This window comes from Zootermopsis nevadensis, unplaced genomic scaffold, assembly GCF_977971745.1.
Source record: "Zootermopsis nevadensis isolate Lab colony 2312 unplaced genomic scaffold, Znev_1.0 Znev_ptg000022l, whole genome shotgun sequence".
NCBI classification, from domain to species: domain Eukaryota; kingdom Metazoa; phylum Arthropoda; class Insecta; order Blattodea; family Termopsidae; genus Zootermopsis; species Zootermopsis nevadensis.
In genome coordinates this window covers 4,084,162-4,108,851 of record NW_028259154.1, presented here as the reverse complement: position 1 = coordinate 4,108,851, position 24,690 = coordinate 4,084,162, and the positions used below count along the sequence as shown (strand labels likewise).

The window sequence follows — 24,690 nt, the reverse complement described above, 5'->3', positions numbered from 1 at the left end:
GGGGGGGGGAACCAAAACCAGACACTGCTGCCTTGTAGTGATAGAAGGCTAGGGGAAGAATACCCTGAGGAAAAATCACCTGGTCCTCCAGGTTGGGGGTTGACGCGGTGGGCCAGCTCCTCACCCGTCGGAAAAAATCACAATGCTATAAAAGCCCAATAAAAATAGGCCTCGGAAGTGGAACCCAGGAAGACGAACATGGAAGATGAATATGGGTACATGGAACGCACAAGGATTAGGAAATAAAATCCAGGTGGTGGTGGACCACATCAAACAACTAGAGATGGATATAATAATATTGACGGAAACAAAAAAGAATAGAGGAAATGGGACCATATATACACATACGGACACGTGCAAAGGATGGAGGAGGAAAGGTTACCAAAGAAGACTACGAAATGGCAACCAAAAGAGAGAAGGAAGACCGAGACCAAGATGGAACGACAGAATTATAAGAATCATGATCGAAGGGAAACTACCTCTGGAAGGATGGAAGAAAATATTAGGCACCGGAAGATCGAAGTAACGGTCAAGAGACAGAGGAAGAAGAAGAAGATAATATGAGAAACCAAGTTCGTTCCTTCATTCCCTCACTCACTCTAATGCACATAAAAAAATTAGCACAATTTTCGTTCGGTACGTTTTAAATTTTCGTGAGAGGCTGGGAGATAAATATTCCAAGTGAAATAGCAACAAGAATCCCCAGAGTGTAACGCAAATGTGGTTTCTAGTTGTTGTTGTTTTCAAATATCATAACTCTGCTACGTTTCCGAAGGCTTTATTAAGTGATCGCCCTTTTTAGTTCAAAATGATCCAGTAGCATCTCTAAGTTTCTAGACTAATGGCAGTATCAAACACAAATTTTAAACAAATTGTTAACATAACAGACAAATGTTTAAGTTGTTGCACTTTGTACGATCTGAAGCGTTCACAGCGACTAAGTACAATGAATTTTTTCGGGCTACGAGCATGAAGACCAAGACGAAGACGTTCTCGAAACGGAGTTTTCTCCATTCGACCACCAGACACGGCTGGTAGCCCACGAAGAGTTCATTTTGTGCTGCACTCTCTTGCAGAACTCCAAAAAATGAAATTAAAACAAGGATAACCACTTATTTGGGGGGAAAAAACAACAAACAGTTATTACAATTGAGTATTATGCATTTCATGTCATTAATACATCTGTATCTTCTTTTGCAGAATCACAGACTTGACGGAAATGTACCAGTTAAAAATAAACAACAATTATGAAGTCATGTATACCTTGCAAATAATAAAATTTTCATATCAAGTAACACACATAAAAATGTACATTTTATCAAATTTCTTAAGATCTAATCATGCAAAAAATATATATAAAACAATGCACCTTATTACGAGAAATAACTTTCAATTAGAGTATCACTTCTATATCATAGATAAGTAATCTTTAAATTCCTGCAGCCAGTATAATGCCCATTGTACGCAAACTCCGTAAACGTACGCGGCCAGTTAATGGCAACGCAAGCTTACCAACGTTTCAGAGGTCATTGTGGATGAGCCTGCAAGGACGTCTCAAATGTAGGTAAACTTCTACCAGGCTACGTGGCGCTACAGCCCAGAAGACGGCCAACTTCGTCAAAATGATTAATCACAACTGTAAGTGAAAACATTACAAAAGTCCACCAGGACTGATACTTATATCACGTCAGTAGGTCAGAGCCTGCCTTCAACGTCGGCGCTAACATGACATACCAAAAAACATTCTTGGCTATGTTTACGGGAAGAAAATACACAAAATACAATGTTCGGACTCTAATTGTCATGATGCACTGCTCATTTGTCATAAGAACTCCATGTTAACATTGATAAATGTTACATACGCATATTTCGTAACATATGTAATGTATAAGCAGGTCTGACGTAACCTGCGAAATTGAAACACCGTATCTTATATTTGAAAATACCAAGTTGTCGTTCTTGATCGAAAAAACTAAACAGCCTAATATGGAAAACGACTTTTGCAACATCACGCTACCCGTGGCAACGAAAGAGAAATCAGATCATCTTGGATGGCATACGTTAAAATAAACAAGTGCCAACGAGTGAACCGAGTTACGCTATCCTCGATTGATAAAACTAAGTTGGTTGACTTGAGCACAAATAGCGAATAGAACTCAAGATTTCTCAGAATTACATGTCCTCATGCAACGTCTCCACAGGGACTGGCAAAATTATCGTCACGACACGTTAAAACGGTTGTATAACATTATACAGCAGATCAAACATGGATACAGTTCTTCTTTTCCACAATAAACAAAAGCGTAACTATTAAGAACAAAATGCCAGTAAAAGACATGAACATTACGACAAAAATGAATTATATAGTTTCATGACCTTGACTAATAATCACAGAGTTGTTTATGGTATTAGCTTTATCCATTCCAAGTTGCGAAGTTCCTTCTCAACACAAATGTTGCTATAAGATACAGACTGAATGCAATGGTCTTCACGGATGACCAACCACGTCAGCGTGGAATTATGACGGAGGCAGAAACAGCTACTGAAAATGGCAATTCGTCACACACCGATACGGCCGATCACCCAGGAACACTTTACTGCAAAAATTCATTTACGACGCACAGACAAAGGAATTCCCGCAGGACAGTTCCAGTGACGCAAATGGAACAAATTTGCTAAAAATACAAATTGCCAAAACATGGATAGATCTAAATAAAATAAAATAAAAAAATAAATAGTTTCCGAGAAAAAAAATTTCAAGGGGCAAGAAAACTATACTTAACCATGGATAAAATATTATTGCACGGACATTCAAAACCAGATCATCAGACGAGTGCTGACTAACAAACCGATGCAGTATTATTCTTCACCAGCACTGAAATGTTTAATTCTCAAATGCCACAGTTGCAATGCAGCGTATTTTGATGACGGCAAAGCAATGTGCGACACTCAGAGGCTACCTGAACCAAACGGTCCAGAGATATCTATGCTGACATTCACGATGTCGTCGTTTATCGCACAAAAACTCTAAATCGCGGTTGACAACATTCAGACACTGTAGTTCTTTGAACACAATGCGGCTCATTCGTGACGTAAATGTTGCCCCCACCAACACACGTCTTACGCTATCGTTACCAATCCTCATGCTACTGTGCTTGAGTTACATGGAACCTTATTCCACGACATGGTAGGGTCAAGGGCGTTGTTAATAGCCCGCAAGAGAGGGTAGACAGCGGATCCACTCTTACCGAACGTACAAGAACCACGAAAGTCATCCATGTCAAGAGACCATATCATCACTCCCGCAAGCTTCTTCTTCAAAGCCAGTTTCACCTGCAAAGAAAAGCAGACTTCAGACGTTTAGAACGTAAACACACTGGTTTTGTTCCTGGAGAACATGGCAATGGCAAAATAATATTTAGGAAATGGGATATCTTACAGATAAACCAGGATTAAGACAATGAACTGCTGGAAAAAATTACCATTAAACTATTTTTGAGGTGGATTTTAAGGTTTCAAATGACTGGTCCTAGATTTTTAAACCATGTTCTTACATCTATTTGGTTACTGATTATTTCCACACCAAACTCGCCCATGCAGGTAATAACAAAAGAACTATGAAAACATTACAGGAACAAATTACCCGCTTTAATACGAGGCCCGTCCACAAAGTAAGTTTCCCTGGGGCCGTTTACAGAAACAAAACACAATTTCATGTAAATATTTATTGCAACAGATACAGCAAGTGTCCAGCTATTTTTCAACATATTCGCCACCGGAATTGAGACATTTGTCATACCGTGGGACCAACTTTTGAATACCTGTGTCGTAGAAGTCTGCCGCCTGGGATTGGAACCACTGTGTGACAACCATCTCCGCCTCTCTGTCATTCTCAAAACGCTGACGCTGACCGGACAGGAATTTCTTGAGGTGTAGGAAAAGATGGAAATCACTGGGAGCGAGGTCCGGGCTGTAGGGTGAATGATTAAACACCTCCCAGCTGAACTCCTGCAGGAGACTCGCTGTCCGTCAAGCCGTGTGCGGCCTAGCGTTATCACTGACCGCACTTCACAGTCGGTGGGAGCTGGAATAAGAACCTCCATCTTCAACAGCTGCAACAATGCTACTGTGAGAACGCGGGAGGTGCCGTTAGTGCATGCGCCATGCTACGTCATTGCTCTATCACGTACGCACAGTCACTTCGCGCAATATAAGGTTTGCTAGCTGTGGGACGAGTGGGAAACTTACTTTGTGGACGCGCCTCGTAGAACTAGCACTTCAACACTGTGTTTCCCACCTACAAACACGGTGCTGGAATCTAGAACATCATTTTCACTGCCATGAAAACCTCAAATCTCACAAGTCACTCTACTGTTCCACCAAAACCCAACGAAAGGACTTTTTCCATGTGAAGTAGAAAAGAAATTTCACAGTTCTTGTACTGTTAACAAGCTACTTCCCTAAATGTGTCGTACAATAATAAATGATGAATACGGGAGAAATAAGTCATCCCACACTTTACAGTTCTATCTCGGTATTTGCACAAAAGACCAAGGATTTTCTTTTTCTCACCGAGATTTGAACTGGGTATGATGACCACCTTTGAACTAATCCACGCTGCTCAGTATGAAGATAAGAATTTAAGAATATGGCATCAGATCTGCCTCGAAGTATTCAACCATCCACAAGTTGAAAGGAGACAGGACAGCATGCATTGCCCCGTAAGGAAGAACCACGACAAACACATCACGGCCCGATAGAACACTATCCTAGTATTAGTACAGAATACAGTGAGAGTCACTGAAGTTAAAACAATTTATGATACAGTACCTTCTCTGTAATACTTGCTACATTATCGTATGACATGAACTGATCATCTTTATAAGCATATGGGGTGTGGGTTACATTATCCCAGCGCTTCACCCAATTGGATAATGGGTTGTCCACTTCATAACAAATCTGCAAGAAAAGGGTCCAGCATTATCCATAATACAAACAGTGACAAATATACGAGGTGCGATCGGGATAGATAAATTCAGGAAATCGGTAAACTGTTACACTTACACAAACACAACACAAAACATGGTACCTAGATTCTGAAGTCTTCTAAAATATTTCCTTCCTTTTCCAACACTTTGTTCTCGCTGCCTGTATCAAAATAAAATATGTCCGCTGCAGTCATATGTTCACATCACCTTTCCTGAAGTCAAAGCTTTATTCACAAATGAGTGGGTAAGAATTTGGAAGGTGCCCATGAGCTACCTGAAGATACCATCTGATCATTTATCTGTGTGCAATTACACACGTCCTCAGTCACGATAGCTGGCATGTTCAGTGGCCGAAATTCAGATCAGTTACCACTATACCAGTATGTAATGATTTAGTATTGGTCAAATATCATTAAAATTAAATCCGTGGCGTAACAGCTCCATAGAGCTTGACTGCTGGCCTCACATTCACATGCCTAAGCAGAGGTGAACGATCATCCAACCAGATACAGGATGACGTGTGGTCAGCACGACGAACCCCCAGCCATTGCTAGATTTCATGACCGGATTACGCTACTCATTGTAGCTCCCCAATTTCCTCACGATGCTGGGTTGGCACCAGTCGAAAGCTCATGAGAAAATTTCTTCTCCCCCGAGACTCGAACCAGAGCGCATTCCGTATCGCCGGTCCGAAGCATGATGCCTCAGACGGTGCGGGACGGTCAAATATCATACACTCCCAAATAAGACATGTACGCCATCATTTTGAAATGCAAATTAAAAGAAAGTTTATTAGTATGTTAAACTGCTTTTCATGATGGCTGCTCCATATAGGCAACTCTCCCAATAACATTCATGCTTGCTCAAATACTGCAACTGACACCACAAAGTACACATTTTGATAAAAAAAACATGAGTGTTCTACCAGCTTCCCATGCTATTAAAACCTCTTGTAACTTTGAGTATAAAATTATTACTGATGCGTTACATTCCTTGGTCTACTAACTATTAACCTAAATATATTTGTTTCATCCAATGACGTATAGAACTTTATTTGTAATTTTCGTTCACAAAAGTTAAATAAATTCGTAATAAAATTTGAAGATGGCTGTCTTCTGGGTTGTTATTTTCATAATTCTTTGCCCAATGTTTACAATCGCTCTGTAGTTTACCTAGTAAACTCACCTCATTGTAACCCCACATACCATCTCCCTGAACATATGACCCTCTTTGCCCTTCAACTGCAGGTATACCAAACCCAACAGGTTCACCCGCATGGTTCATTTTGAAGATGCGGCCATACATAGGAAGCGCCAGGACCAGCTTATCTCGAGGAACTCCCTTGTCAAGCAATATACTAATACTGGACTCCTGAAACACAACATAACCTTTGTTTGATGATGATGATGATAATCATTATCAGCCAGTACAGTATGCTTACTGGCAAACAATTTGTGAGTTCCAGCAAACTTATCAAGTCACACATCTGTTGGTGGATTGTCTCTTTTGGTCTTGAGGCTAAAACAGAGCATGAAGCAAGCAGAATACATGACGGGCCACTGGAAGATGCTGCATACTCGGACCTGGGTAAGGGCCTGATGCAATGGCCCCTACAGTGCTGCCCATCAAAGATTTCCTAAGCGGTGTGGAGAGGGCTGTCCGCTCCCTGCCCGAGGAAGCGGCCAAGGAGGTCCGGCAAGAGACCGCTTGGAAACTGTGAGCCTCCAAGAAGCCGAAGGACGACCTGTCCGGAGCGGAGAGCCCTCCGGGCCCTGCAAAATAATGTGGACCTCAGTCCTCCCTGCTGACAAGGGCAACATGTCGGTCGTCCTCAACACTGCAGACTACAACAGGAAGATTCTGGCCCTGTACATATAGTGGGCTGCCCGAGGACCCTACGGAAGCCGTGGAATGGAAGACGACTCTCCTCCTCAAAAGGTCATCGCTTCCCGAGGAGGTCATCCAACAGCTGCGGCCCCAGGGTTCAAGGCCCCCTTAGACTGTATGGGCTTCCAAACATGCATAAGGCACTATCCACGTCACGTGAAGAGCTCCACGGAATTCATCGACACCATCAAGTACCTCCGTGTGGGCCATGGGGACATCATGGTCTGCTTCTATGTCGTGTTCCTCTTCACCATGGTGCCCAGCATGCAAGTGCAAGTCAGTAGTTGGTTTTGAGTTCAATGACCTGACAATGTGCTTTGTAATTTCACTCAGTTTGACACTTTTACCTATGACTGCAAAGTTAACCATTCAGAGCCATAAATAAACACAATCTTCTTCAGCTCCTAAAGAAAATAAGAAGAGTGAGAAACAGAAGTGATGTGTAGTGAAAATAGTGACACGTTGGCCTGACTGCTGGACTAAGAACAAAAACCTTGAGTTTAACAAAAAGACGACTTAAAATGGCTTCATTAAAAAAAGGGGAGGAGGAGAGTACAAACATAAAAACAATTTCTCACAAGGCCAATGAAAAAGCAGCAAGCACTGTTCAAGAAATCACTAAAAACTGTTTGTTCCAATGAGCTTGAAAAGAGAGAGAGTTACATAAGAAATATTTTAAAAAGCATACAACGTTGTGGAGAAGAATCAGGCCTTCAGCAAATCTGAATCCGAAACCGACCTCTGAAAACGTAATAATATTGATATGGGGAAAATACTCTCATTATGCAAAAATGTGAAGCATATACAGAAAAAAATTAAAATAACATTCATTAAGAAAAACACTGAACCAAAACATAAGATTTTTCATTATTAATCAAGGAGAACAAAATCAGTCCAATATCTTCTTTTATACATGTTACATAAAACAAACACCTTCATACACTGTTTATTTCACTAATACTCTTTATACGATACGTTCTGGTCATAAAAGCACCGTATTCAATGTTATTACACATGAAGATGGTTGTCTTTGGGTAGTTTGAGCCCTAAGCACTGACATACCGACTCAGACAGAGCCAAGCTTCATCAATGAAAATACAAGTTTTCAGTCAAGAACACTGTCATGTACTGACCACAAAAAACACTTACTGAAATGAATTCTTCTCTTGTAATTGTCTTTCCAAATTACTTGAACCTACGTTATTTTATGCACCTGTAGATATAGGTTTTTAGTCGTTCTCAACGCTTTTGTTTTCAAAACCTGTGCCTAACGAACTAATCGAGTCATGGATTTCTGAGGCAAATGTCATAATCTAGCTCCAATTTCATCACGCACTTCCTCAGCATAACATTTAGTCTAGTGTATCTCTTATTTAGGAAAGACTAAATTGTATGCACATTTTTCACCAATTTTAAAATCATCAATGAAGCTGGAATTCAAACAAATCAATACAGCAAAACTTTCTCTTTCACAATTTATGTATAGGATTTATTTCTCACATAACCACACGTACATTCAATGTCAATCATTCAACATAAATTATTCTTCAAAATCAGAATTAAAAACAAAAATTTCAATCTTGCCTATGCCAATATTAAGTGAGCGTTTTGCCATGGCTAAAGCAGCCAAACTACTGTTTCTGAACCTCAAGTCCTTAGGTCCAAAATATTAATTTAGTGTAATCAGTTCACAGCTTGCACCTAAATTTGGTCATTTGTATACAAAAAAAAAAAGAGATCATCTTTAGCAGCTAAAATATTATAAATTCATGCATGTTCATTAAGAGTCCCTGCAGCTGGATATTTAGCCTTTCATCCTGATTAAAAGTTTACAATTAATGGAAATAATCTTAGCCACCGATACAGAAAGAGTAAAAAAGACGCACAGAACAGCGACGCGCGTGCCATGATTTGCTGCAGGTTTCCACAAAATTAAAAATAACTTTGGCACATAAAAAAATGTGGCTCACAGACAATTATCCTACTGTAAATAGTGAATACTCACCACATTACGTTCATCATCTGGATGAAGCGGGTACAAAGGTGCATTAGGTCCAGTCTGTCCTTCGTCGTGATGATGGTATGAGTAGCACATGGCAAACATGTAATCCAGATACCGGCTAATGGCTGGTATATCGAATGATTGCTCTATCGTGTCTGGGATCACCCCTAGTGGTGCTGTCAGCAACCAGCCAAACTTGTCAAACTCCTCCCTCAACTCCTGCAACCAGCATCAGCAATAAGTACAGTGATATCTGCCTTATGGAAAGTTATCATCACGTAGGTTAAAATCTATCGGACTAAGTAAGATTTGAGGTTTTCACAGCGGTGAGTATGAAGATTTCTGTCTTCTGGGTTGTTGCGCTGTGTAGTCTGGTCGATGTTAACCAACGTTTCAGAGGTCATACTGCTTCCATCATCAGGGCGATTAGACTAAGCGGTGCAAGACTCCAGAAGAGAGGCATCAATTTTCTTGCGTTACATAATAATGCAGTCCAACGACAAGAAATTATAGAAGGCCGGAGAAAGCTGTAATTCGTAATGGACAGCTTCATAATTTGTACTCTTCAACTGATATTATCAGAATCATCGAACCATAAAGAATGGCATGCGCAGAACACGTAGCATGAACAGAGAGATTATGAAAGCATAAAAAATTTTAATTGATAACCCGAGAGATAAAAGAGAAGATACAACTTGGGCAATCTTGAAATAAATGAAAGTATAAAATTAACATGCACATAAAATAAACAGGGTGTGAGGACAGCGGCCAAATTCACCAACCTCAGGACACACTCCAATGGTGGATTCTTATGTACATGGTAACAAACCTTTTTATTCCATACAAAGTAAAGAATTTCTCAACCATTAGAATACATAGCAGGTGTGCCACACGCTCATTGTGATTAAAATTCTTATGCAGTTTGTTTCATTCTTTGTATTGCTAACTAAGCCAAAATTCATCTGCACGTGAAACAATATAAAAATGTTATCATGAGTGTAGATGGACAATTTACAAGAAACAAAAATGGTAAAAAATATAAATAAAATTTGATTATAAAACAAATGTTACATCATGCTGGATGAGATGATGGTGAATGGTAAAGTGGAATGGGGTGAGGGCAAGAGCCACGGTCCGGTTAAAGAAAATTTTAGCTTTCACTGGAACAAACAGAAGGAAGCTATTAAAATGTTAAGCATTCAAGTCACACCAACGATAAAAAGAAAGATGAATTACTGCACAGCTATAAGTATGCAGTCCCTTCTTATGGGAATAGAATACATAAAATATTGTGATTGAGAGTTACATAAAAGACAAAGAGTGTGTAAAATTTATAAAAATCCATAGTTCACAGAAACCGTGAACTCTTTTCATGAAATTTCAATAAACCGAATAAGGCAGGAACGGAGATTTCCTTTACAAGAGAGGCAACAGAGCATGAGGTTTGGATACAACATCCTTTCAAAAGAAAAAATGCAAAGTTACTCTTCCTTAAACCAAGCATAGAAGTAAAGTTAAAAGTTTCTTAATCTTGACATTAGAGAGAGGTCAGTTATCATATTAATTTTCAGAAAAACTTATCTTGAGGGAAAGAACCAACGCACCACTTGAATGTACAGGAGACTGGATGAGGTCATCTGAGAAGGTCTTCTTAAAGAGATGAAAATATTGCACAGAGCAGGCAAAGAAGCCTGTTAATGGGAAAAATGATAGTTGATAAAATTGGTCTGCAAAACTGTTTCACCAATGTCAGAATACCTTCAAAAGATGTACAAAGTTCATCTTGTCTGCAGGGACACCATGTTGTTCAGCTGGATACTGCCAGTGGAAATCAAGTCCGTCAAAATTATACTTTCTGCAAGAAAAAGTGCCTTTTCAACACACGGAAATAAAGAAAGACACATTCGCCACCAGAAAAACTGTGGAGTGAAGGAAAACACAAGCAGTCGATAAATGTTCCGTCCCTCTTCCAATACATCACCCAATTTCTGGAACACTCACATACTTTCACAAATCAAAATTTACTTAAATTCTGACATAAACTCTACAGAAGTATTTAATTTTCAAACACTTCGTGACGGTTGCTTGGCTCACAAAGTCCCAACATATTACAGTCTTGAGAACCTTGAAAGTACATGAGTTATATGGAAACAACTCTGCTCTATAAACACAAACTTACAAGTCATCTTATATAACACAGGGCAAGTCTAAATGATGTTCCCGATTTGAAAGACATGCAATTTAATGAAATTCAGATGCACAAAATTGGTACCGATGGAAAGAGAAACTCTCCAAGTTTTGTTTCAGTACATCACAGGTGTTCAATGTGAACCACCTTGGTAACTCGGCACACATCCAGCCTGTAGTCGAGTTCCTCCCAGACACGTTGCAGCATATCATGATCGACTACTGCAATGGCTGCTGTGATACGCGCTCGCAGATCAAGCAACGTCTGTGGTAAGGGTGGCATGAATACTCTATGTTTGACGAACCCCCACAGAAAAAATCACAGGGCGTCAGGTCTGGTGAACGTGAAAGTCCAGGACACAAAAGGCTCCCCTGGCTTCGATGGCAGCCATTTTATCTCATATCGCCCCTGGCGGCAAACAGTGTTACTACGTGGCCGCGAAGTATACCAACATAAATTCGGAGAGTTTCTTTTTCCATCGGTATCAATTTTGTGCATCAGAATTTCATTAAACGTGAGTAACGTGTTTCAAATCGGGAACATCATTTGGACTTGCCCTGTATATTGGATGTTCTGTATCTGGTTATACAGACATAACTACAGCACAAATCATCAGATAATCAAGTCCACTTCAGTTTTAATGTCTGTTAATTTAGAAGAAGCATCATGTACAGTTAGACAACAGCAAGAAAGGGTAAATAGAATGAACTTCACATTGCACAAATACTGTGATTTGTACGTATCTGAGCCTCGTTGCTTGTGGTAACTGGACCTATTTTGCAGCCAGGGCTTATGCAGAAAGGTACCCAGCACGCTGACAACCAGACAGTAACACGCTTACATATTAGTGGGTCTACGGAAATGAGCTAAATTTTAAAGCTCGGTGGTTCAGGGTGAGCTAGGCAGGGACCGGTCAGGTCTGTGATGATGACCCCCTTGCAAGGACAAACTTCCTTGTGGTGACCAGAAGTTGGGTGATACCGATAAACGTCCTTTACTAGTGATTTCTGCAGTAACCAACCCATACTATGCACAATTTTTTTTTGTTTACACATGTTTCAGAATTTCAACAAGAGCGTAAGTGAATGAGAAAAGGGAAATCATTGTTTCCAAAGCCTTGTCAATCAAACTAACTTACTCCACAAGTCAAGAAATATATGGCTTTTAGGGAATACAGAGAATCATCATAATGTTCAAAAAAACCTAAGGCAGTTCAATACAGTCCCCATTTTCACACATGCCATTTCTCAAAGATGTATCTAGAAAACTGTAAATGCCTTAACGTGAACTGAGCTGTTCTTCAGATTCAATTAGTTTCAACTGTATTATTTATCAAAAGAAGTACTGCATGTTCAAAGTGCCTACAGATTTGTTCAGGTTTAACAAACTCACAGCCAATGATGGCACTTGCTTAAGAAGCAAGCTTACCATCTGATCATTTTTGCTGCCAAGACTTATTTCAACCACAAAATAATTTGTATTTTCTCTAACAGATAACATCAAATTGCCATAAAATTCTCATAAATATGTACGAAATTTGACTAAATAACCTGCTTCTTTAGCTTAACGTGCTTCTCACTATGTAACACACAGGATTAAACAAGCATTATACTCTCCGTAATTTGTTTATATCCACACTACTTCAACTTTTGAAGCCCTGATTTTAAAAAGCCTCTTTAAGAATGACTGAACCAATGCAATAATTTAAAGTTTCAAGCAGTCTAGAGCAGTGGTCCCAAACGCGGTGCCCGCGGGTGCCATGGCCTTTTTTGGGTGCCCGCTTATACTGAATAATGAAGGCCGTTCAACCACGAACTTTATAAAATCAAAGCACATATCTCGACTTACTGACGCCCATCTTGACGATTGTTTGCGAGCAGCAACATCATCCTACACTCCGAAATTTGAAAAACTGGCCAATGAAATGCAGTGCCAAACATCACACTAACTTCCCACTTGAGTAATAATAATTGTATTTTTGATTGCGTGGTTTCTTGTATCATTAAACGTTGTGTTGTTTTGCGTATTATTTGGTGTCCATATCTTATTTGTCCAGAAAAAAGAAAATTTGGCTTTGTTAATTAGTTGGTGCCCGCCACGATCTCATAAAATCTCAATTGTGCCCGTAGGCACAAAAAGGTTGGGGACCACTGGTCTAGATTGTGAACAGTTGCAGGATAAAAAATGCCTCAAAATGAATGAGTTAAGTTCACATGTGACTGACTCTGAAACAAATCACACAGCTCACCTGAGGAAGTCTGAGACACTTCTGACGAAAGCCTTTCTCCTGGTGGGAGATTCTGCCACTACAGAATAATTCTTTTCTATTCTTTCTTTCCAGCCGCCCATACCAAGCAGTACTTTAAGATGTGGGTATTTTTCTTTCAGGGAAGTCACCTTCTTGTAGGCCCCTGCATTCAAACAACTATACATTTCCACAACCTGTCCTAGAGATAACTCTGTTCTGTGAAGTCTGGTGGCCACCAAAAACTCAAAGTATGAACCACATCATCGCCATACGGGTTTCATAAATGCAGTTCAACTTAACAACCCCTCTAGTAACATAACCTTAGAGGTCAATGATGCTAATACCAATGCGCCAACGAACACAATCGTGAACTAGTTTAATCCACTTCATATTTTCCTAAAGTACATAATTAAAATCCATGTTAACACTATTCTCACATCTTCTCAGTCTCCCAAAGAGCTGCTTTACAAGAGAATTGTCCACCTAAATTTTGTATGAAATTCTTGCTAAATCCTATCCCAGCCACTACAATAAGAATACTAGTTTAACTATATAAATCGTGTAGAACTTTGGGTTTCAGGTGGGAGCTACATCAAATATTTGGTGTTAACTAACATTTCAGCAAACATTGCAGTTGCCATTTTCAAGGTGGGCATGAGGTTCAGAAAGCCTTATATATATAGGGCAGGTAGTGGTTGTGAGGTAAATTCAATGATGTTGATTGGTGGAGCGGAGGAGCTGGTCGCTAACCAATGGGAGAGGAGCGTGTGGTTGAGGAAAGGAGGTGACAAGAACACGATTCTATTACAAAGACACCAACCTGTCCCATTATTGTCCTCCAGGTCATATTCAGGTATCATACTTTCAATGGAGTTCTCGTTAACATTGAGGGCCGCAAAAGCATACACAACATGGCTGCAGAGCGTTGGAACGATGTCATCAATTGTGAACTTGCCGAGGCCCTGTCTGTAGTACGCCCACTCAGCCATATAGCACATTGTGACGTGCTGGTTTTCAAGGGGCTTCATGCCTGTGAAACAACAGAGACCAACATGACGCAGTGATGCCTTCTGAGTGGCTATGTCATTTTGACACACCAAGTATCAATATGGACTTAAGTCAATTCGGAAGAGAGGATTCAATACTGCCAGCATCACAGGGGAGTTCCACGAGAACTTGGACATGTATCACAAAAATTAAAAGTTGAGTTACCACCAACCAAAGCACGTACAAGGATAGCCAAAATGTTCCATCTTTGTTTCTGAGCGTCACCGCCGTAACAGAAAAATTTTAACATGATAAAAGTAAAGCTGTCCCACTATACGCCAAGCAGGTGATTGGGGGGAGAGGAGGTACAGCTCCTACTCATTCTTAACCTCGGCACTAGATGGGGACGAGTGGTCAGCGTCATGCCCTGGCCACGCTTTACTCCTAGGAAAGGACCCTGGTATGCATTAGATAGGAGGCTGGGCGGGCCCTGGAGCCAGTCTGGATGCAGAGGTTAGAGGAAAAATCCTCTGCCCGTCTGGGATCAAACCCCGGTCATTCAGTCTGTAGTCACTCACTACATTGACTGATCATAAACAAAATGGCAAAAAAAACTTTGGCTCCAACTGTGATAAAGTAACTCATTATTAAATAACTGTGTGCTGGCAACACCAGTGTATAAAAAAGGAGGGAAAACTCAATACCCAATGTAAATCAGGGCACTAGACCATCTGCAGTCATCTGAAATATCAAGAATGAAAGATAAGTTAATGTTGATTTTTCAAAAAAGAAACAAAGCAACAACTAAAAAAACAAATAAAAAATTGAGAGACAGTAAAACCTACAGAGAAATGTGAAAAGAAAGCACTAACCCTTCGTGGTAAATTAAAATTAACCTGAGAATCTCAAACAGTGAAGTGTCCATACTTTTCACATTAAGCGTGATGTAAGCCCAATCTTCATCATCCTTGGTGCGAGCTTGTAGACGGTACAAGCCTCTGTCTTTCAGCAAAATGTTGTTTATCTTCAGCTTTGTCGTTTTCCCATCTGGGGATGTGTACACTTTGTAACTCGATGGACCATCGCGCTCCTCTAATACTTCACAGTCAGGTCCATACCACACCAACTTTGGTTTGGATGGTGCTTTCACATTCACAAACCACTGAACAGATTTGTAACCTTCGTATACGTCTACGTAATCATGTTCAAGAAGGAACTGAATTTTACCTGTAACACACAGGACAGCCAATCTTTAAATTTGTTCTATGAATCTGTTAAGGACAAGCAGTACCGCCCATCAAACATGATTTGTGTCTTACTAGTCTTAATAGGAGTGACGGTTTCGTATTCTGCCCCAGGTAATGTGACAGCAAGAGAAACAATAATGGCTACGAGCAACACAACCGCCACTGCACTCCACACATAGCGGTTCCTGAGCCATGCCTGATTTTCAGAATCCAGCTGTTCATTAGTGCAGTCTCTCAACACCACATCTGAAACATCACACAAAACATTTACATAATAACAAATTTCTACCCCAAAGCCCTTCTAAACCGTGAAAAGCACAATGAATCCTGCCAAAATTTTTCCATGGAAACCTGTCTTAAACAGAACATTTCTTGACACACACAGACATGAAGTGTAAAATTATCAAAGAGCTAGAAACCGTCTACTGTAGGAACAGAAGGAAGAATAACTGTACAGGGCTATTCAAAAAGATTGTCGGGGTTTTAAAAAATCACTACATGTAGTACAATTGAGGTAGGAATACCAATCTTGTTTTATTGTGTAGCAAAACTCTCAAAGTTTTTTTACATGCATTATAAATGCTCAATATGTGCGCCTTCTGTCAATCTGCAGACATCTACACGATAGTCCATTTCTTCCCATGCCCCAGCGTGTCAGTGGTGATCTTCAGAATGGCGGCTCTGATACGTACCTTCAGATCCGGGATAGTCGCAGGTAGAGGAAGGACAAATACTTGATCCTTCCCAATTTTCGTGTGGAAGTGCCGTTGGACAATGGTAACGGACCGACTTTGATGATATTCGAGAGTACAAAAAGCCTTCTTCTTACCATTAGACGCCATATTGCAAAATCTGGCACCTGGCGGCCAATCGCGTAACTACTGGATGGCGGGCGGTACAGAACAAAACTTTGAGAGTTTCTCTATCCACCAGTGTAATGATAATAGTCGTATGTTTAATGCACTGCCCCACAAAAATTTACAAAACCCTGACAATCCTTTTGAATAGCCCTGTACAAAACAGAATTTGATAATTTAAGTGACCTAAAATTTATACTTGTTACACACAAAGTTCCAGGAATATACTCAATGAAACTGAAAACTGAAACTTATTTCAGTTTTGAACAATACTTCTGAAAGCTACATGCATTGACAATACAGCATGTAATTTCTTCAAAATGGTTAAACACATCTTCTGGAAACCCCTTGATTGTTATCAAAGATAAAGACAATGGTAAGCAGTTGTCTGCTGTTGGCCTTTGGTAAAGCATCTTGTTTCGCTACTCCCTAGTCACAGCAATGGGTCCCAAACTGAAATACCCTACATGTCATAAAAACAACATCAAAATGTTCATAAGAATTCAATTTTAAAAGATTTTGAAGAGAAAATCTGAAATAAAAAATTTGGAGATGAGTGTCAAGTAATTAATGAGAAGAAAAAATTTGAATGACTGGAAATGAAGACATTAATTGACACTGTGTGGAAATGGTATGTACACATCAGACTGAGGTAGATGGCTATTTCAGCATCACTATTTCAAGCACAATCCACGCCTAGACAAGGGGTATTGTAAACTGACCGAAAATGCTTAGCAAAAGCATCAGCAACTTTATAGGATTCTGCCACATGAGTACCGTCAACCTTGAGCTGAATAAAACTGGAATTTATTTTTGTATAAGATGCCACATATTTCCAAAAATTGCTTGGGTTGCGACCTTAAATTGTCATTAACAGACTTCAACCATCCAAGCCTGTCAGACATAATAGTAGCTTTCACAAGCTTACAACAGAAGGAAAATATCTGCAATAGTAATCTTTTTTCCCCAAATATAACACCATAAAGCAATCAAAAACCATTAAAAATATATTAAAATTGGCCGTCAATCACAATATAAGATAATTAAAAGTTCCTTATCGAGTACTCGATTTACATGTGGAACATGTATGACATGTTTCGGCTATATATAGCCGTCATCAGATGTTATATTATAAACTTTTAACTGAATTACTGATTTTTACTAATATTTAATGATTTTCAGTTCTCATTTTTCTTATCGTGTTCTCGTCCTTCATATTTTATCTTCATCGGTTGTTGTGCCGCCTGTCACTAATATATAGCCGAAACATGTCGTAAATGTTCCACATGTAAATCGAGTACTCGATAAGGAACTTTTAATTATCTTATATTGTGATTGACGGCCAATTTTAATATATTTTTAATACTTATAAATCACAATTTGACGCATCTACAATATCTTACTCAAAAACCAATCAGAGAATTCTGACTTTCTGGCAAACCCAGGGGGAATTGCCTGATCCACAGCATTTAGGACACCACAATCTTAATATTTAACTTGTTCACAGGCACCTCCATGTCACAAACTGACTACGTAAGCTAAATTTTTTTTTGTTAATTCAAAGCGACAAATTTTAGTTTCAGTTTCATTGATTGAACTGTGACAGTTTAACAGAATTAACTCCATGTCTAGCAACTTATTTCTTCCAGTAATAGCTTGCAGCTTGTCACAAAGTGTTTCCAAACAGGTGTTTGCCTTTACTTCCCCAACTGGGGCCTATTCATGATTACCCCTCTACCCCTTGGTTCTCTGCAAAACAGCTTCAGAATGCACCAAAAACAGAATTCAAACTCGGCCACTTTTCTAGATAGCCGACAGCTAAAATTCTGGATGGAAGTATTACTTGACATGATCTATAAATAAGCTCTAGAGAATTAAAACTGGCAACACAGCATGATGTAATCCAGTGCTGGAGACTTTATTTCCAAATACTAACTGCACTGTATATAGCCGCCACTTTCAGTCGGCTTTAAATTAAATGCAAAAGCAACCAATTTCTGATATACGACTGCTTACACCCCAAGTATTACCATTCAGTTAGATCATATGAAGAAAAGAAAAAAAATCAGTCAAAAACGATGAATGATTTGGAATATTTATACCAATAATACAAGAATATTTTGCCACCATGCTAGCATCAAAACTATAGTATTTGAAAAGCAGTCATAAGGTTCAAAATGCCAATGTTTCGTCAAGCCACAGCTGTAGGCCTGACAGGTAACATACTAGCTTATACACAAAATGTGACTCCAGTCTGAGTGCACCAAAATCAAGGCCTTCTTTCCACGTAGTTAAAAAATTATACGCTTGAGCATATTTATGAAGTCTGTATGGTTTGAAACTATCACTGCAACACGATTAAAGCCTTACACTGGAAAATCAGCACATGGGCAATGAGCGGGTTAACCATCTATGCCCATGTTTTCCAACTGTTCCTTTGCAGTCTTCCAACCAACACCTGTACTAAAAAAAATAATCATGCATGGTTCTGAGAGTGGACCTGAAGGTACTTCAGAAAGGTAAATCCATTCCTTTTCTCAGGTACTGTAGCAGGAACATGTACACACGATATGGAGGTAAAACTGTATACATTCGAAACCTCAGCATCAGACCAAGACGAGCGTTCAGCTTTACACTCAGGCCATTTGCCATATTGGATGTGGGAGTTGAAAAGTAAAATCAAAATATTTGCATAACAGGAACTGAACTGAGATTCACTGACTGAGGCATAACAACTCAAAATGCCTTTCATAATCCTGAACCTATCCAAGAATGCGGAAGCCCCGGATGTACATACTCTTTCCGATCACATCCAGCGGCTGCAGACCAGAGGTTGCAATATCATGATAAACATCATCAGATGAGGACTTAATTTCTTCTTTCCCATTCACTGTTATGTACTGTTTGACAGTCACCGGACCATTGTACTGGAGGTGAGGACCAATACGGATGTCAGTGGAGTTCTCCACAACAACAGTTGGCATCTGTGTTGCCAACTCAGACAGCGATTGCCCTGGAATGCTGACCAGTTCATTGTCTGAGTTGGAATCCTCGTTTCCATAATAGGGGTTCAGCATGGCATCACATACATCTGCGAAATATAAGAAATCAATCCTTCAAGGGTTATGGCTGCTCAAGCTTCTCTAGTGCCATAATCAGAGTACTTTTGTATTACTGTATTTTTAATGTGCATACCTTATCTTTGTCTTATCTCATAACTGAATGAGAAAGTTTGCAGATATCCTTTTCCCTACGACTATCATTATATCACTACATACACTATTTATGTCAGCCATGTTTACCATTAGTAAATGACAAACATGTTTTTAAAATATAAAATTTACCCATCAAATAAGACAGAGAAGTGTTACTGTGTCATTAAAAGTCTCTGTTAACACTCGCACAGATATCAGATAATGATATATCAATAGTCTGGTCAGTCTAAAATTAATATTTAAGCAATGAGGAATCTTGGGAGTAAGATGCTTCTACAGTAGTGCGTAACACTGGTCACAGGGAACACATGCACTTCTACAGAAGAGTACAGCACTTACAAGATTAACTACAATGGGTTTATAGTTGTATGAATTTTCAAAGGATGATCTCTTAATTCAATCCACAATCATTCAAGAACTATGCAAGTCCAGTAGCAGTCTTTTCCTATTCAAATGCAGCATTTTTATGCTGAAACTGAGAAAAAAGACTAAATATATGGTGTAGGACAGCTAGTCTCCACACCAAGACTGGAGCTCAAGCAAGTGTACTAACCGACCACAATGAAGATGAGACATTCTTTTTCTCTAGATCAGTGGTTCCAAAGCTTTGCTCCTGCAGAACAATGGTGTTCTGCAAGCTGGACTGAAATGTTCTGCCACTGAAAATGAAGTAACAACAATCTTTTCACAATCTGCAGAAAAACTAAACTAAATGCATACAGTTTTCTAGATCTTGTACTTTTCTCACAATACTTTCTAAAACAAGACTGTGCAAAGGTGTAATCTATACCAGAATACACAAAATACATTCTTTGATAATTCTTAATTATTAATAAAACATTATGACAGTTACATTAGTTAAATAACTTTACTTTCCAACTATACAAATCATGTGTGGTGTTAATAACTTCTTTAAATAATATAAATTAATATCAATATATGTAAGACTTGAGGTTCTCACAGCGGTGAGTATGAAGATATCCGTCTTCTGGGTTATTGCGCTGTGTAGTCTGGTCGATGTTAACCAACGTTTCAGAGGTCATACTGCCTCCGTCATCAGGGCGATGATGACGGAGGCAGTATGACCTCTGAAACGTTGGTTAACATCAACCAGACTACACAGCGCAATAACCCAGAAGACGGATATCTTAATATCAATATGTCATAAGGCACATTATCCTTGTAGCAGTGTTCTGGTCTCCCTCATATTGGGTCGCTTGACTGAATCCTCATCAAGCACAAGTATTTATTTACATTCACACAGCCATCATTTTGTTGTTTTACACAAAACAAAGTTCTGAACTTTCTAAAAATCTATAACCATACATCATTGTATGGCCCTACTGCAAATGGTGCTATGTTGATCTGCCTTACAAGTTTGTTTCCTCACCACGCTGTTATTATAAATTGTAGGAAATCGTGAGGTATATAATATTTGGGTAATCCACAATGTTATAATATCCATATCAAATTCCCTTCAAATCTGTCCTGCAGTTCTGGAGCTTAATCACGTGCACAGACAAATATGTAGAAAGCACATAAAACAATCCATCTGACGAGGTCCGAGCTAGTCCAACTGTAGCATTTATGTCACTACTGCCAACAAGCAAATATTTCTGTATACAGCTCTTCATTTTATTTCATTGTAGTTCAATAATTTCCTTAACAGAAAGCTCAACAAATAAAATACTATGTCACTTATTAAATACATAATCTATGCTGAACAAGACCTTCTTTCAATGAATCAGTGAATGAAAACGAGCTTGCCGAAGAGAAAGTTTGCATTGTCCTGACATTATTTGTGTTGAATGCAAGAAAATTTTGTAAAAAAGCTCACTTATGCCAGTTAAAATAAAGATATGTCTTGAGAGTCGACATATATAGACCTCAATGGCAAAAATGTGACATTATTTGCTGCTAAGCTTGATGACTTGAAAAAATCCAAGGGCTCACACAAATGAGATATATTGTGAATAAATTATCTGTAGCACTCAAAATCAATAAAGTATTTTACAACCGAAATAAAATAATCAAAATACTCCGCTTATTATCATTTGTGGTGGAAAACTTGGGCAAATTTAAACATAAATATAAATTTACATAGTGCTAACCTAGCATGTTCACTATTGCTTACATGTACTTAAAATTTATGGTTGAGGTATATCCTTCTATGGAGTAGAATTCCTTTTGCATGCTAATATTTGTAAAGTCAATTACGGCTATAAACGTTCTCACCGACATCCTTAACCTTAAACCCTAAACCTGAAAGTTATGTGCAATTTTACAAAAATACTCATTTTTTGCAAGATAGAATCTCGGCACACAATACGCTGCTTGGAAAACCAAATTGACAGCATGGGAAAGCTTGCCATTTCGAAATTCTGTAATTTATCAACTGTATGAAGCAGAGCCCTTGTTACACTGAAAGCCACATGGCAGGTCAAGAAACTTCCTGAAACTTATGGACCTCGAAAGCTCAGTTTCGTTACCAGGATAAACCACCTATCCGTAACAGCTTAAATCACCTGCTCACCTACCAACCCTTTTAAGACCCTTTTCTCGAAATTTCATCCAACTTCTAAAATGACCATGAAATTTCTAAAATCTGAAATTACGTCAGTTTCTACTGTATTCAGTTAAGTTTGTCACTTCTTACCTTCATGTCGCGCATTTGAAATATTTTCTTTTTCCTGGTTCTTGACCTAAACAAAAGTCTTCAATCGCCTCGGTCTTGCACTATAACGGAAGTCACAACAAGCAGGAACATGGCGACGAGGAAAACCACAATCATATTAATAATTATACAGCGAATTAGCTTGTCAGATCGCAGATCTCGTCAATGGATGCGCACGCCACCTCAGATTTCTCGTTTCCTTCCGCCTGGTTTGCCCAGGCAAACAGGATCATTTGTGCAGATGATGCGGATGGCTGAACCGGTGACCTATAGTTCCAAGGTTTTGAAGTAGTAATATTATTAGCGGTAATTTCGACCGACAAACTGTGAACATGGAGTTGAGATCCCCAAATGACCCTCACCTTCGAATTTATTACATAAAATTTCATCTTTGACCCTTTTTACATAAAATATTAATGCACAAGAAAAGAACAGTTTATTTGCAAGGCATTGTACCGGCAGTAAAATATTTAATACATTTTCCCTTCTCTCTCCAAGACGGAATGGGCCAACTTGAAGATGAACTTCTGATAAGAAAGTGGTTTGTGTTGTGTTGGCTGCCAATATTGTCTCCATGTGTATTATCAAGTATAAGTGAAATAATATATTTGTCAGTTGATAGATCAACTACTTCCAGGATTGGGCCTATTAACCCATTCTGGGACATTGCTCAAGGCAGCTTGTCCTTGTTTAATCTTTGTATATTGCATTTTTTCAGTAGTGAGTGACAAGCCCACTGCCTCAGCACAATTTCTGCACAATCCTGATTTGTCTGCTGAAGCCATCTAGAAAACAATACTGTATATTAGGTATAATAAAACTGTATTGATATGCTTAACTGAACATGTATGTTAGCACATTATATAATGAAGAACTGCCCTTCACACACTGTATGATTTATAGTTGTGGGTAAGTAAAGCTGGTAATATCTAATTTCATCTTCAAACAACAAACACATTTTATCTTACCTTTACATGCAATAAAACATCTCAGTTTACAGGTCGAGTGAGACCTATACAATTCCATGTTTATGTCTAAGACCTGAAACTTTAATCACCTAAGAAAACTTATGCCTTCCAATCCACATATACAGCTAGTTTTATACACTCCACTTACTGGGTCCATCTAGGTGTAGTTTTTATTCCGATGTTTTAATATTTTCTCTGTGCAATTCAATTCAATCTTAGTAATTTATATTTATTGATGAAGATTAGTATACATTCCATGGATCCACAAGTGAGTCAGAATAACAAAAGGCTGTAATGTAATATATTATAAGATTTCACATAAAATAAATGTTTCATGCAAAGTGCACAGATGTTACACTAAATCCATACGTATACAACAGAGAAATTGTTTTGCAAACAAGAAACATTTACAAATATTCTGAGTCATTTTTAAACATTAGGATTTTGTCATCAGGGTAAAAGAAGTGTGGGTTTAAGTACCTTTTGAATGCTTCTCTAAATTTTAACACTGATGCCCAGAACAGTCTATGAGCTATAGAAAAGAAGAAGCACACCAAAGGACTGCTACTTCAATAACCCACTCAAAAAACTTCGCTTCATATTAATAATCATGATATATTGTTCACAAGAATCACACTGTTTCAATATATATAGCATGTATTATTATTTAGTGTTCTGTCTGACGACAGGTCCATATGAACAGGATCCTTCCATCCTTTTCATATATGTTCCTGGCAGATGATCCAGAAGTGGTTTGCCATTGCCTTCTTCTGTGTGTGAATGGAGTAATTGTTGGGATGCCACAGAGAAACTGGGGAAGTCCCCAGAGGAAAACTCCGTGTTGCCTAGACCACGGCCTTGCCCAACACAATTTATAAATTCGGGCACCGCCGGGAATCGAACCCGACACCCCAGGATTACAAGGCCAGCGTTCTAACCGCTAGACCACCGTGGCTCTATATGTGGCTAATGATATCAAAGTTATCTGGAGGAAATACCCCTTGCAGGTCATGGAGAATTCACATACATGGTTGCATGGCTAGCTATGATTCTGTAGATAATGACAGAAAGGAAGGTAGCCGGAGGATTCCCCACCATTCACTTCCATGTGCAGAAATCATGAGGAACACATATAGAAATCTTGAAACCTTGCATACCGTGCAATATTTTCTAAATATATAGAATCATGCATACAAAACAAAACTGTTTACACTTTGAAAAGACACTTACTGCCAAATGCCCTTCAGCCTCAAGAGGTCATCATCAGTGGCAAACAAATTAATTCATATTAAATCATATAATCCATAAGACAATGGTTTGTTATTACATAAAGTATGGTTTTATAAGGTGCGACCTTTTATGCTTATGCTTATCAATGATTAGTGTTTTTCATTGTATCACTATTTATCCAAGCACAAAGTTTTCCCCC

General features: G+C 38.9%; 1 protein-coding gene and 1 long non-coding RNA gene across 2 annotated transcripts; both read right to left on the bottom strand.

The window, feature by feature from the left end:
- Positions 1 to 762: 762 nt before the first annotated feature.
- Positions 763 to 22,419, bottom strand: LOC110837145 (putative chitinase 2). The gene is made up of 12 exons (XM_022078990.2): positions 22,276 to 22,419; positions 20,173 to 20,278; positions 19,202 to 19,495; positions 15,620 to 15,793; positions 15,228 to 15,527; positions 14,134 to 14,343; positions 13,314 to 13,476; positions 10,636 to 10,732; positions 8,881 to 9,096; positions 6,174 to 6,359; positions 4,831 to 4,959; positions 763 to 3,333 (listed from the first exon to the last, which is right to left on the bottom strand). Exons 3-12 carry the CDS (start codon positions 19,479 to 19,481, stop codon positions 3,142 to 3,144), a joined length of 1,947 nt encoding a protein of 648 aa, XP_021934682.2. The 5' UTR covers positions 19,482 to 19,495; positions 20,173 to 20,278; positions 22,276 to 22,419; the 3' UTR covers positions 763 to 3,141.
- A 226-nt stretch (positions 22,420 to 22,645) lies between these two features.
- LOC147872944 (uncharacterized) lies at positions 22,646 to 23,513 on the bottom strand. The gene is made up of 2 exons (XR_015536388.1): positions 23,410 to 23,513; positions 22,646 to 23,078 (listed from the first exon to the last, which is right to left on the bottom strand). It is a non-coding gene; the product is annotated as an uncharacterized LOC147872944 (long non-coding RNA).
- Between the last annotated feature and the right edge of the window lie 1,177 nt (positions 23,514 to 24,690).

Bases quoted from the DNA above. Each gene is read 5' to 3' on its own strand.
- LOC110837145 (XM_022078990.2), bottom strand. From the start codon at position 19,481: ATGCTGAACCCCTATTATGGAAACGAGGATTCCAACTCAGACAATGAA. The intron at 13,477-14,133 runs GTTGGTGTCTTT...GTTTGAATGCAG, and splicing joins GGAGGACAATAATGGGACAG to GGGCCTACAAGAAGGTGACT. The intron at 6,360-8,880 runs GTGAGTATTCAC...GTTGTGTTTCAG, and splicing joins CAGATGATGAACGTAATGTG to GAGTCCAGTATTAGTATATT.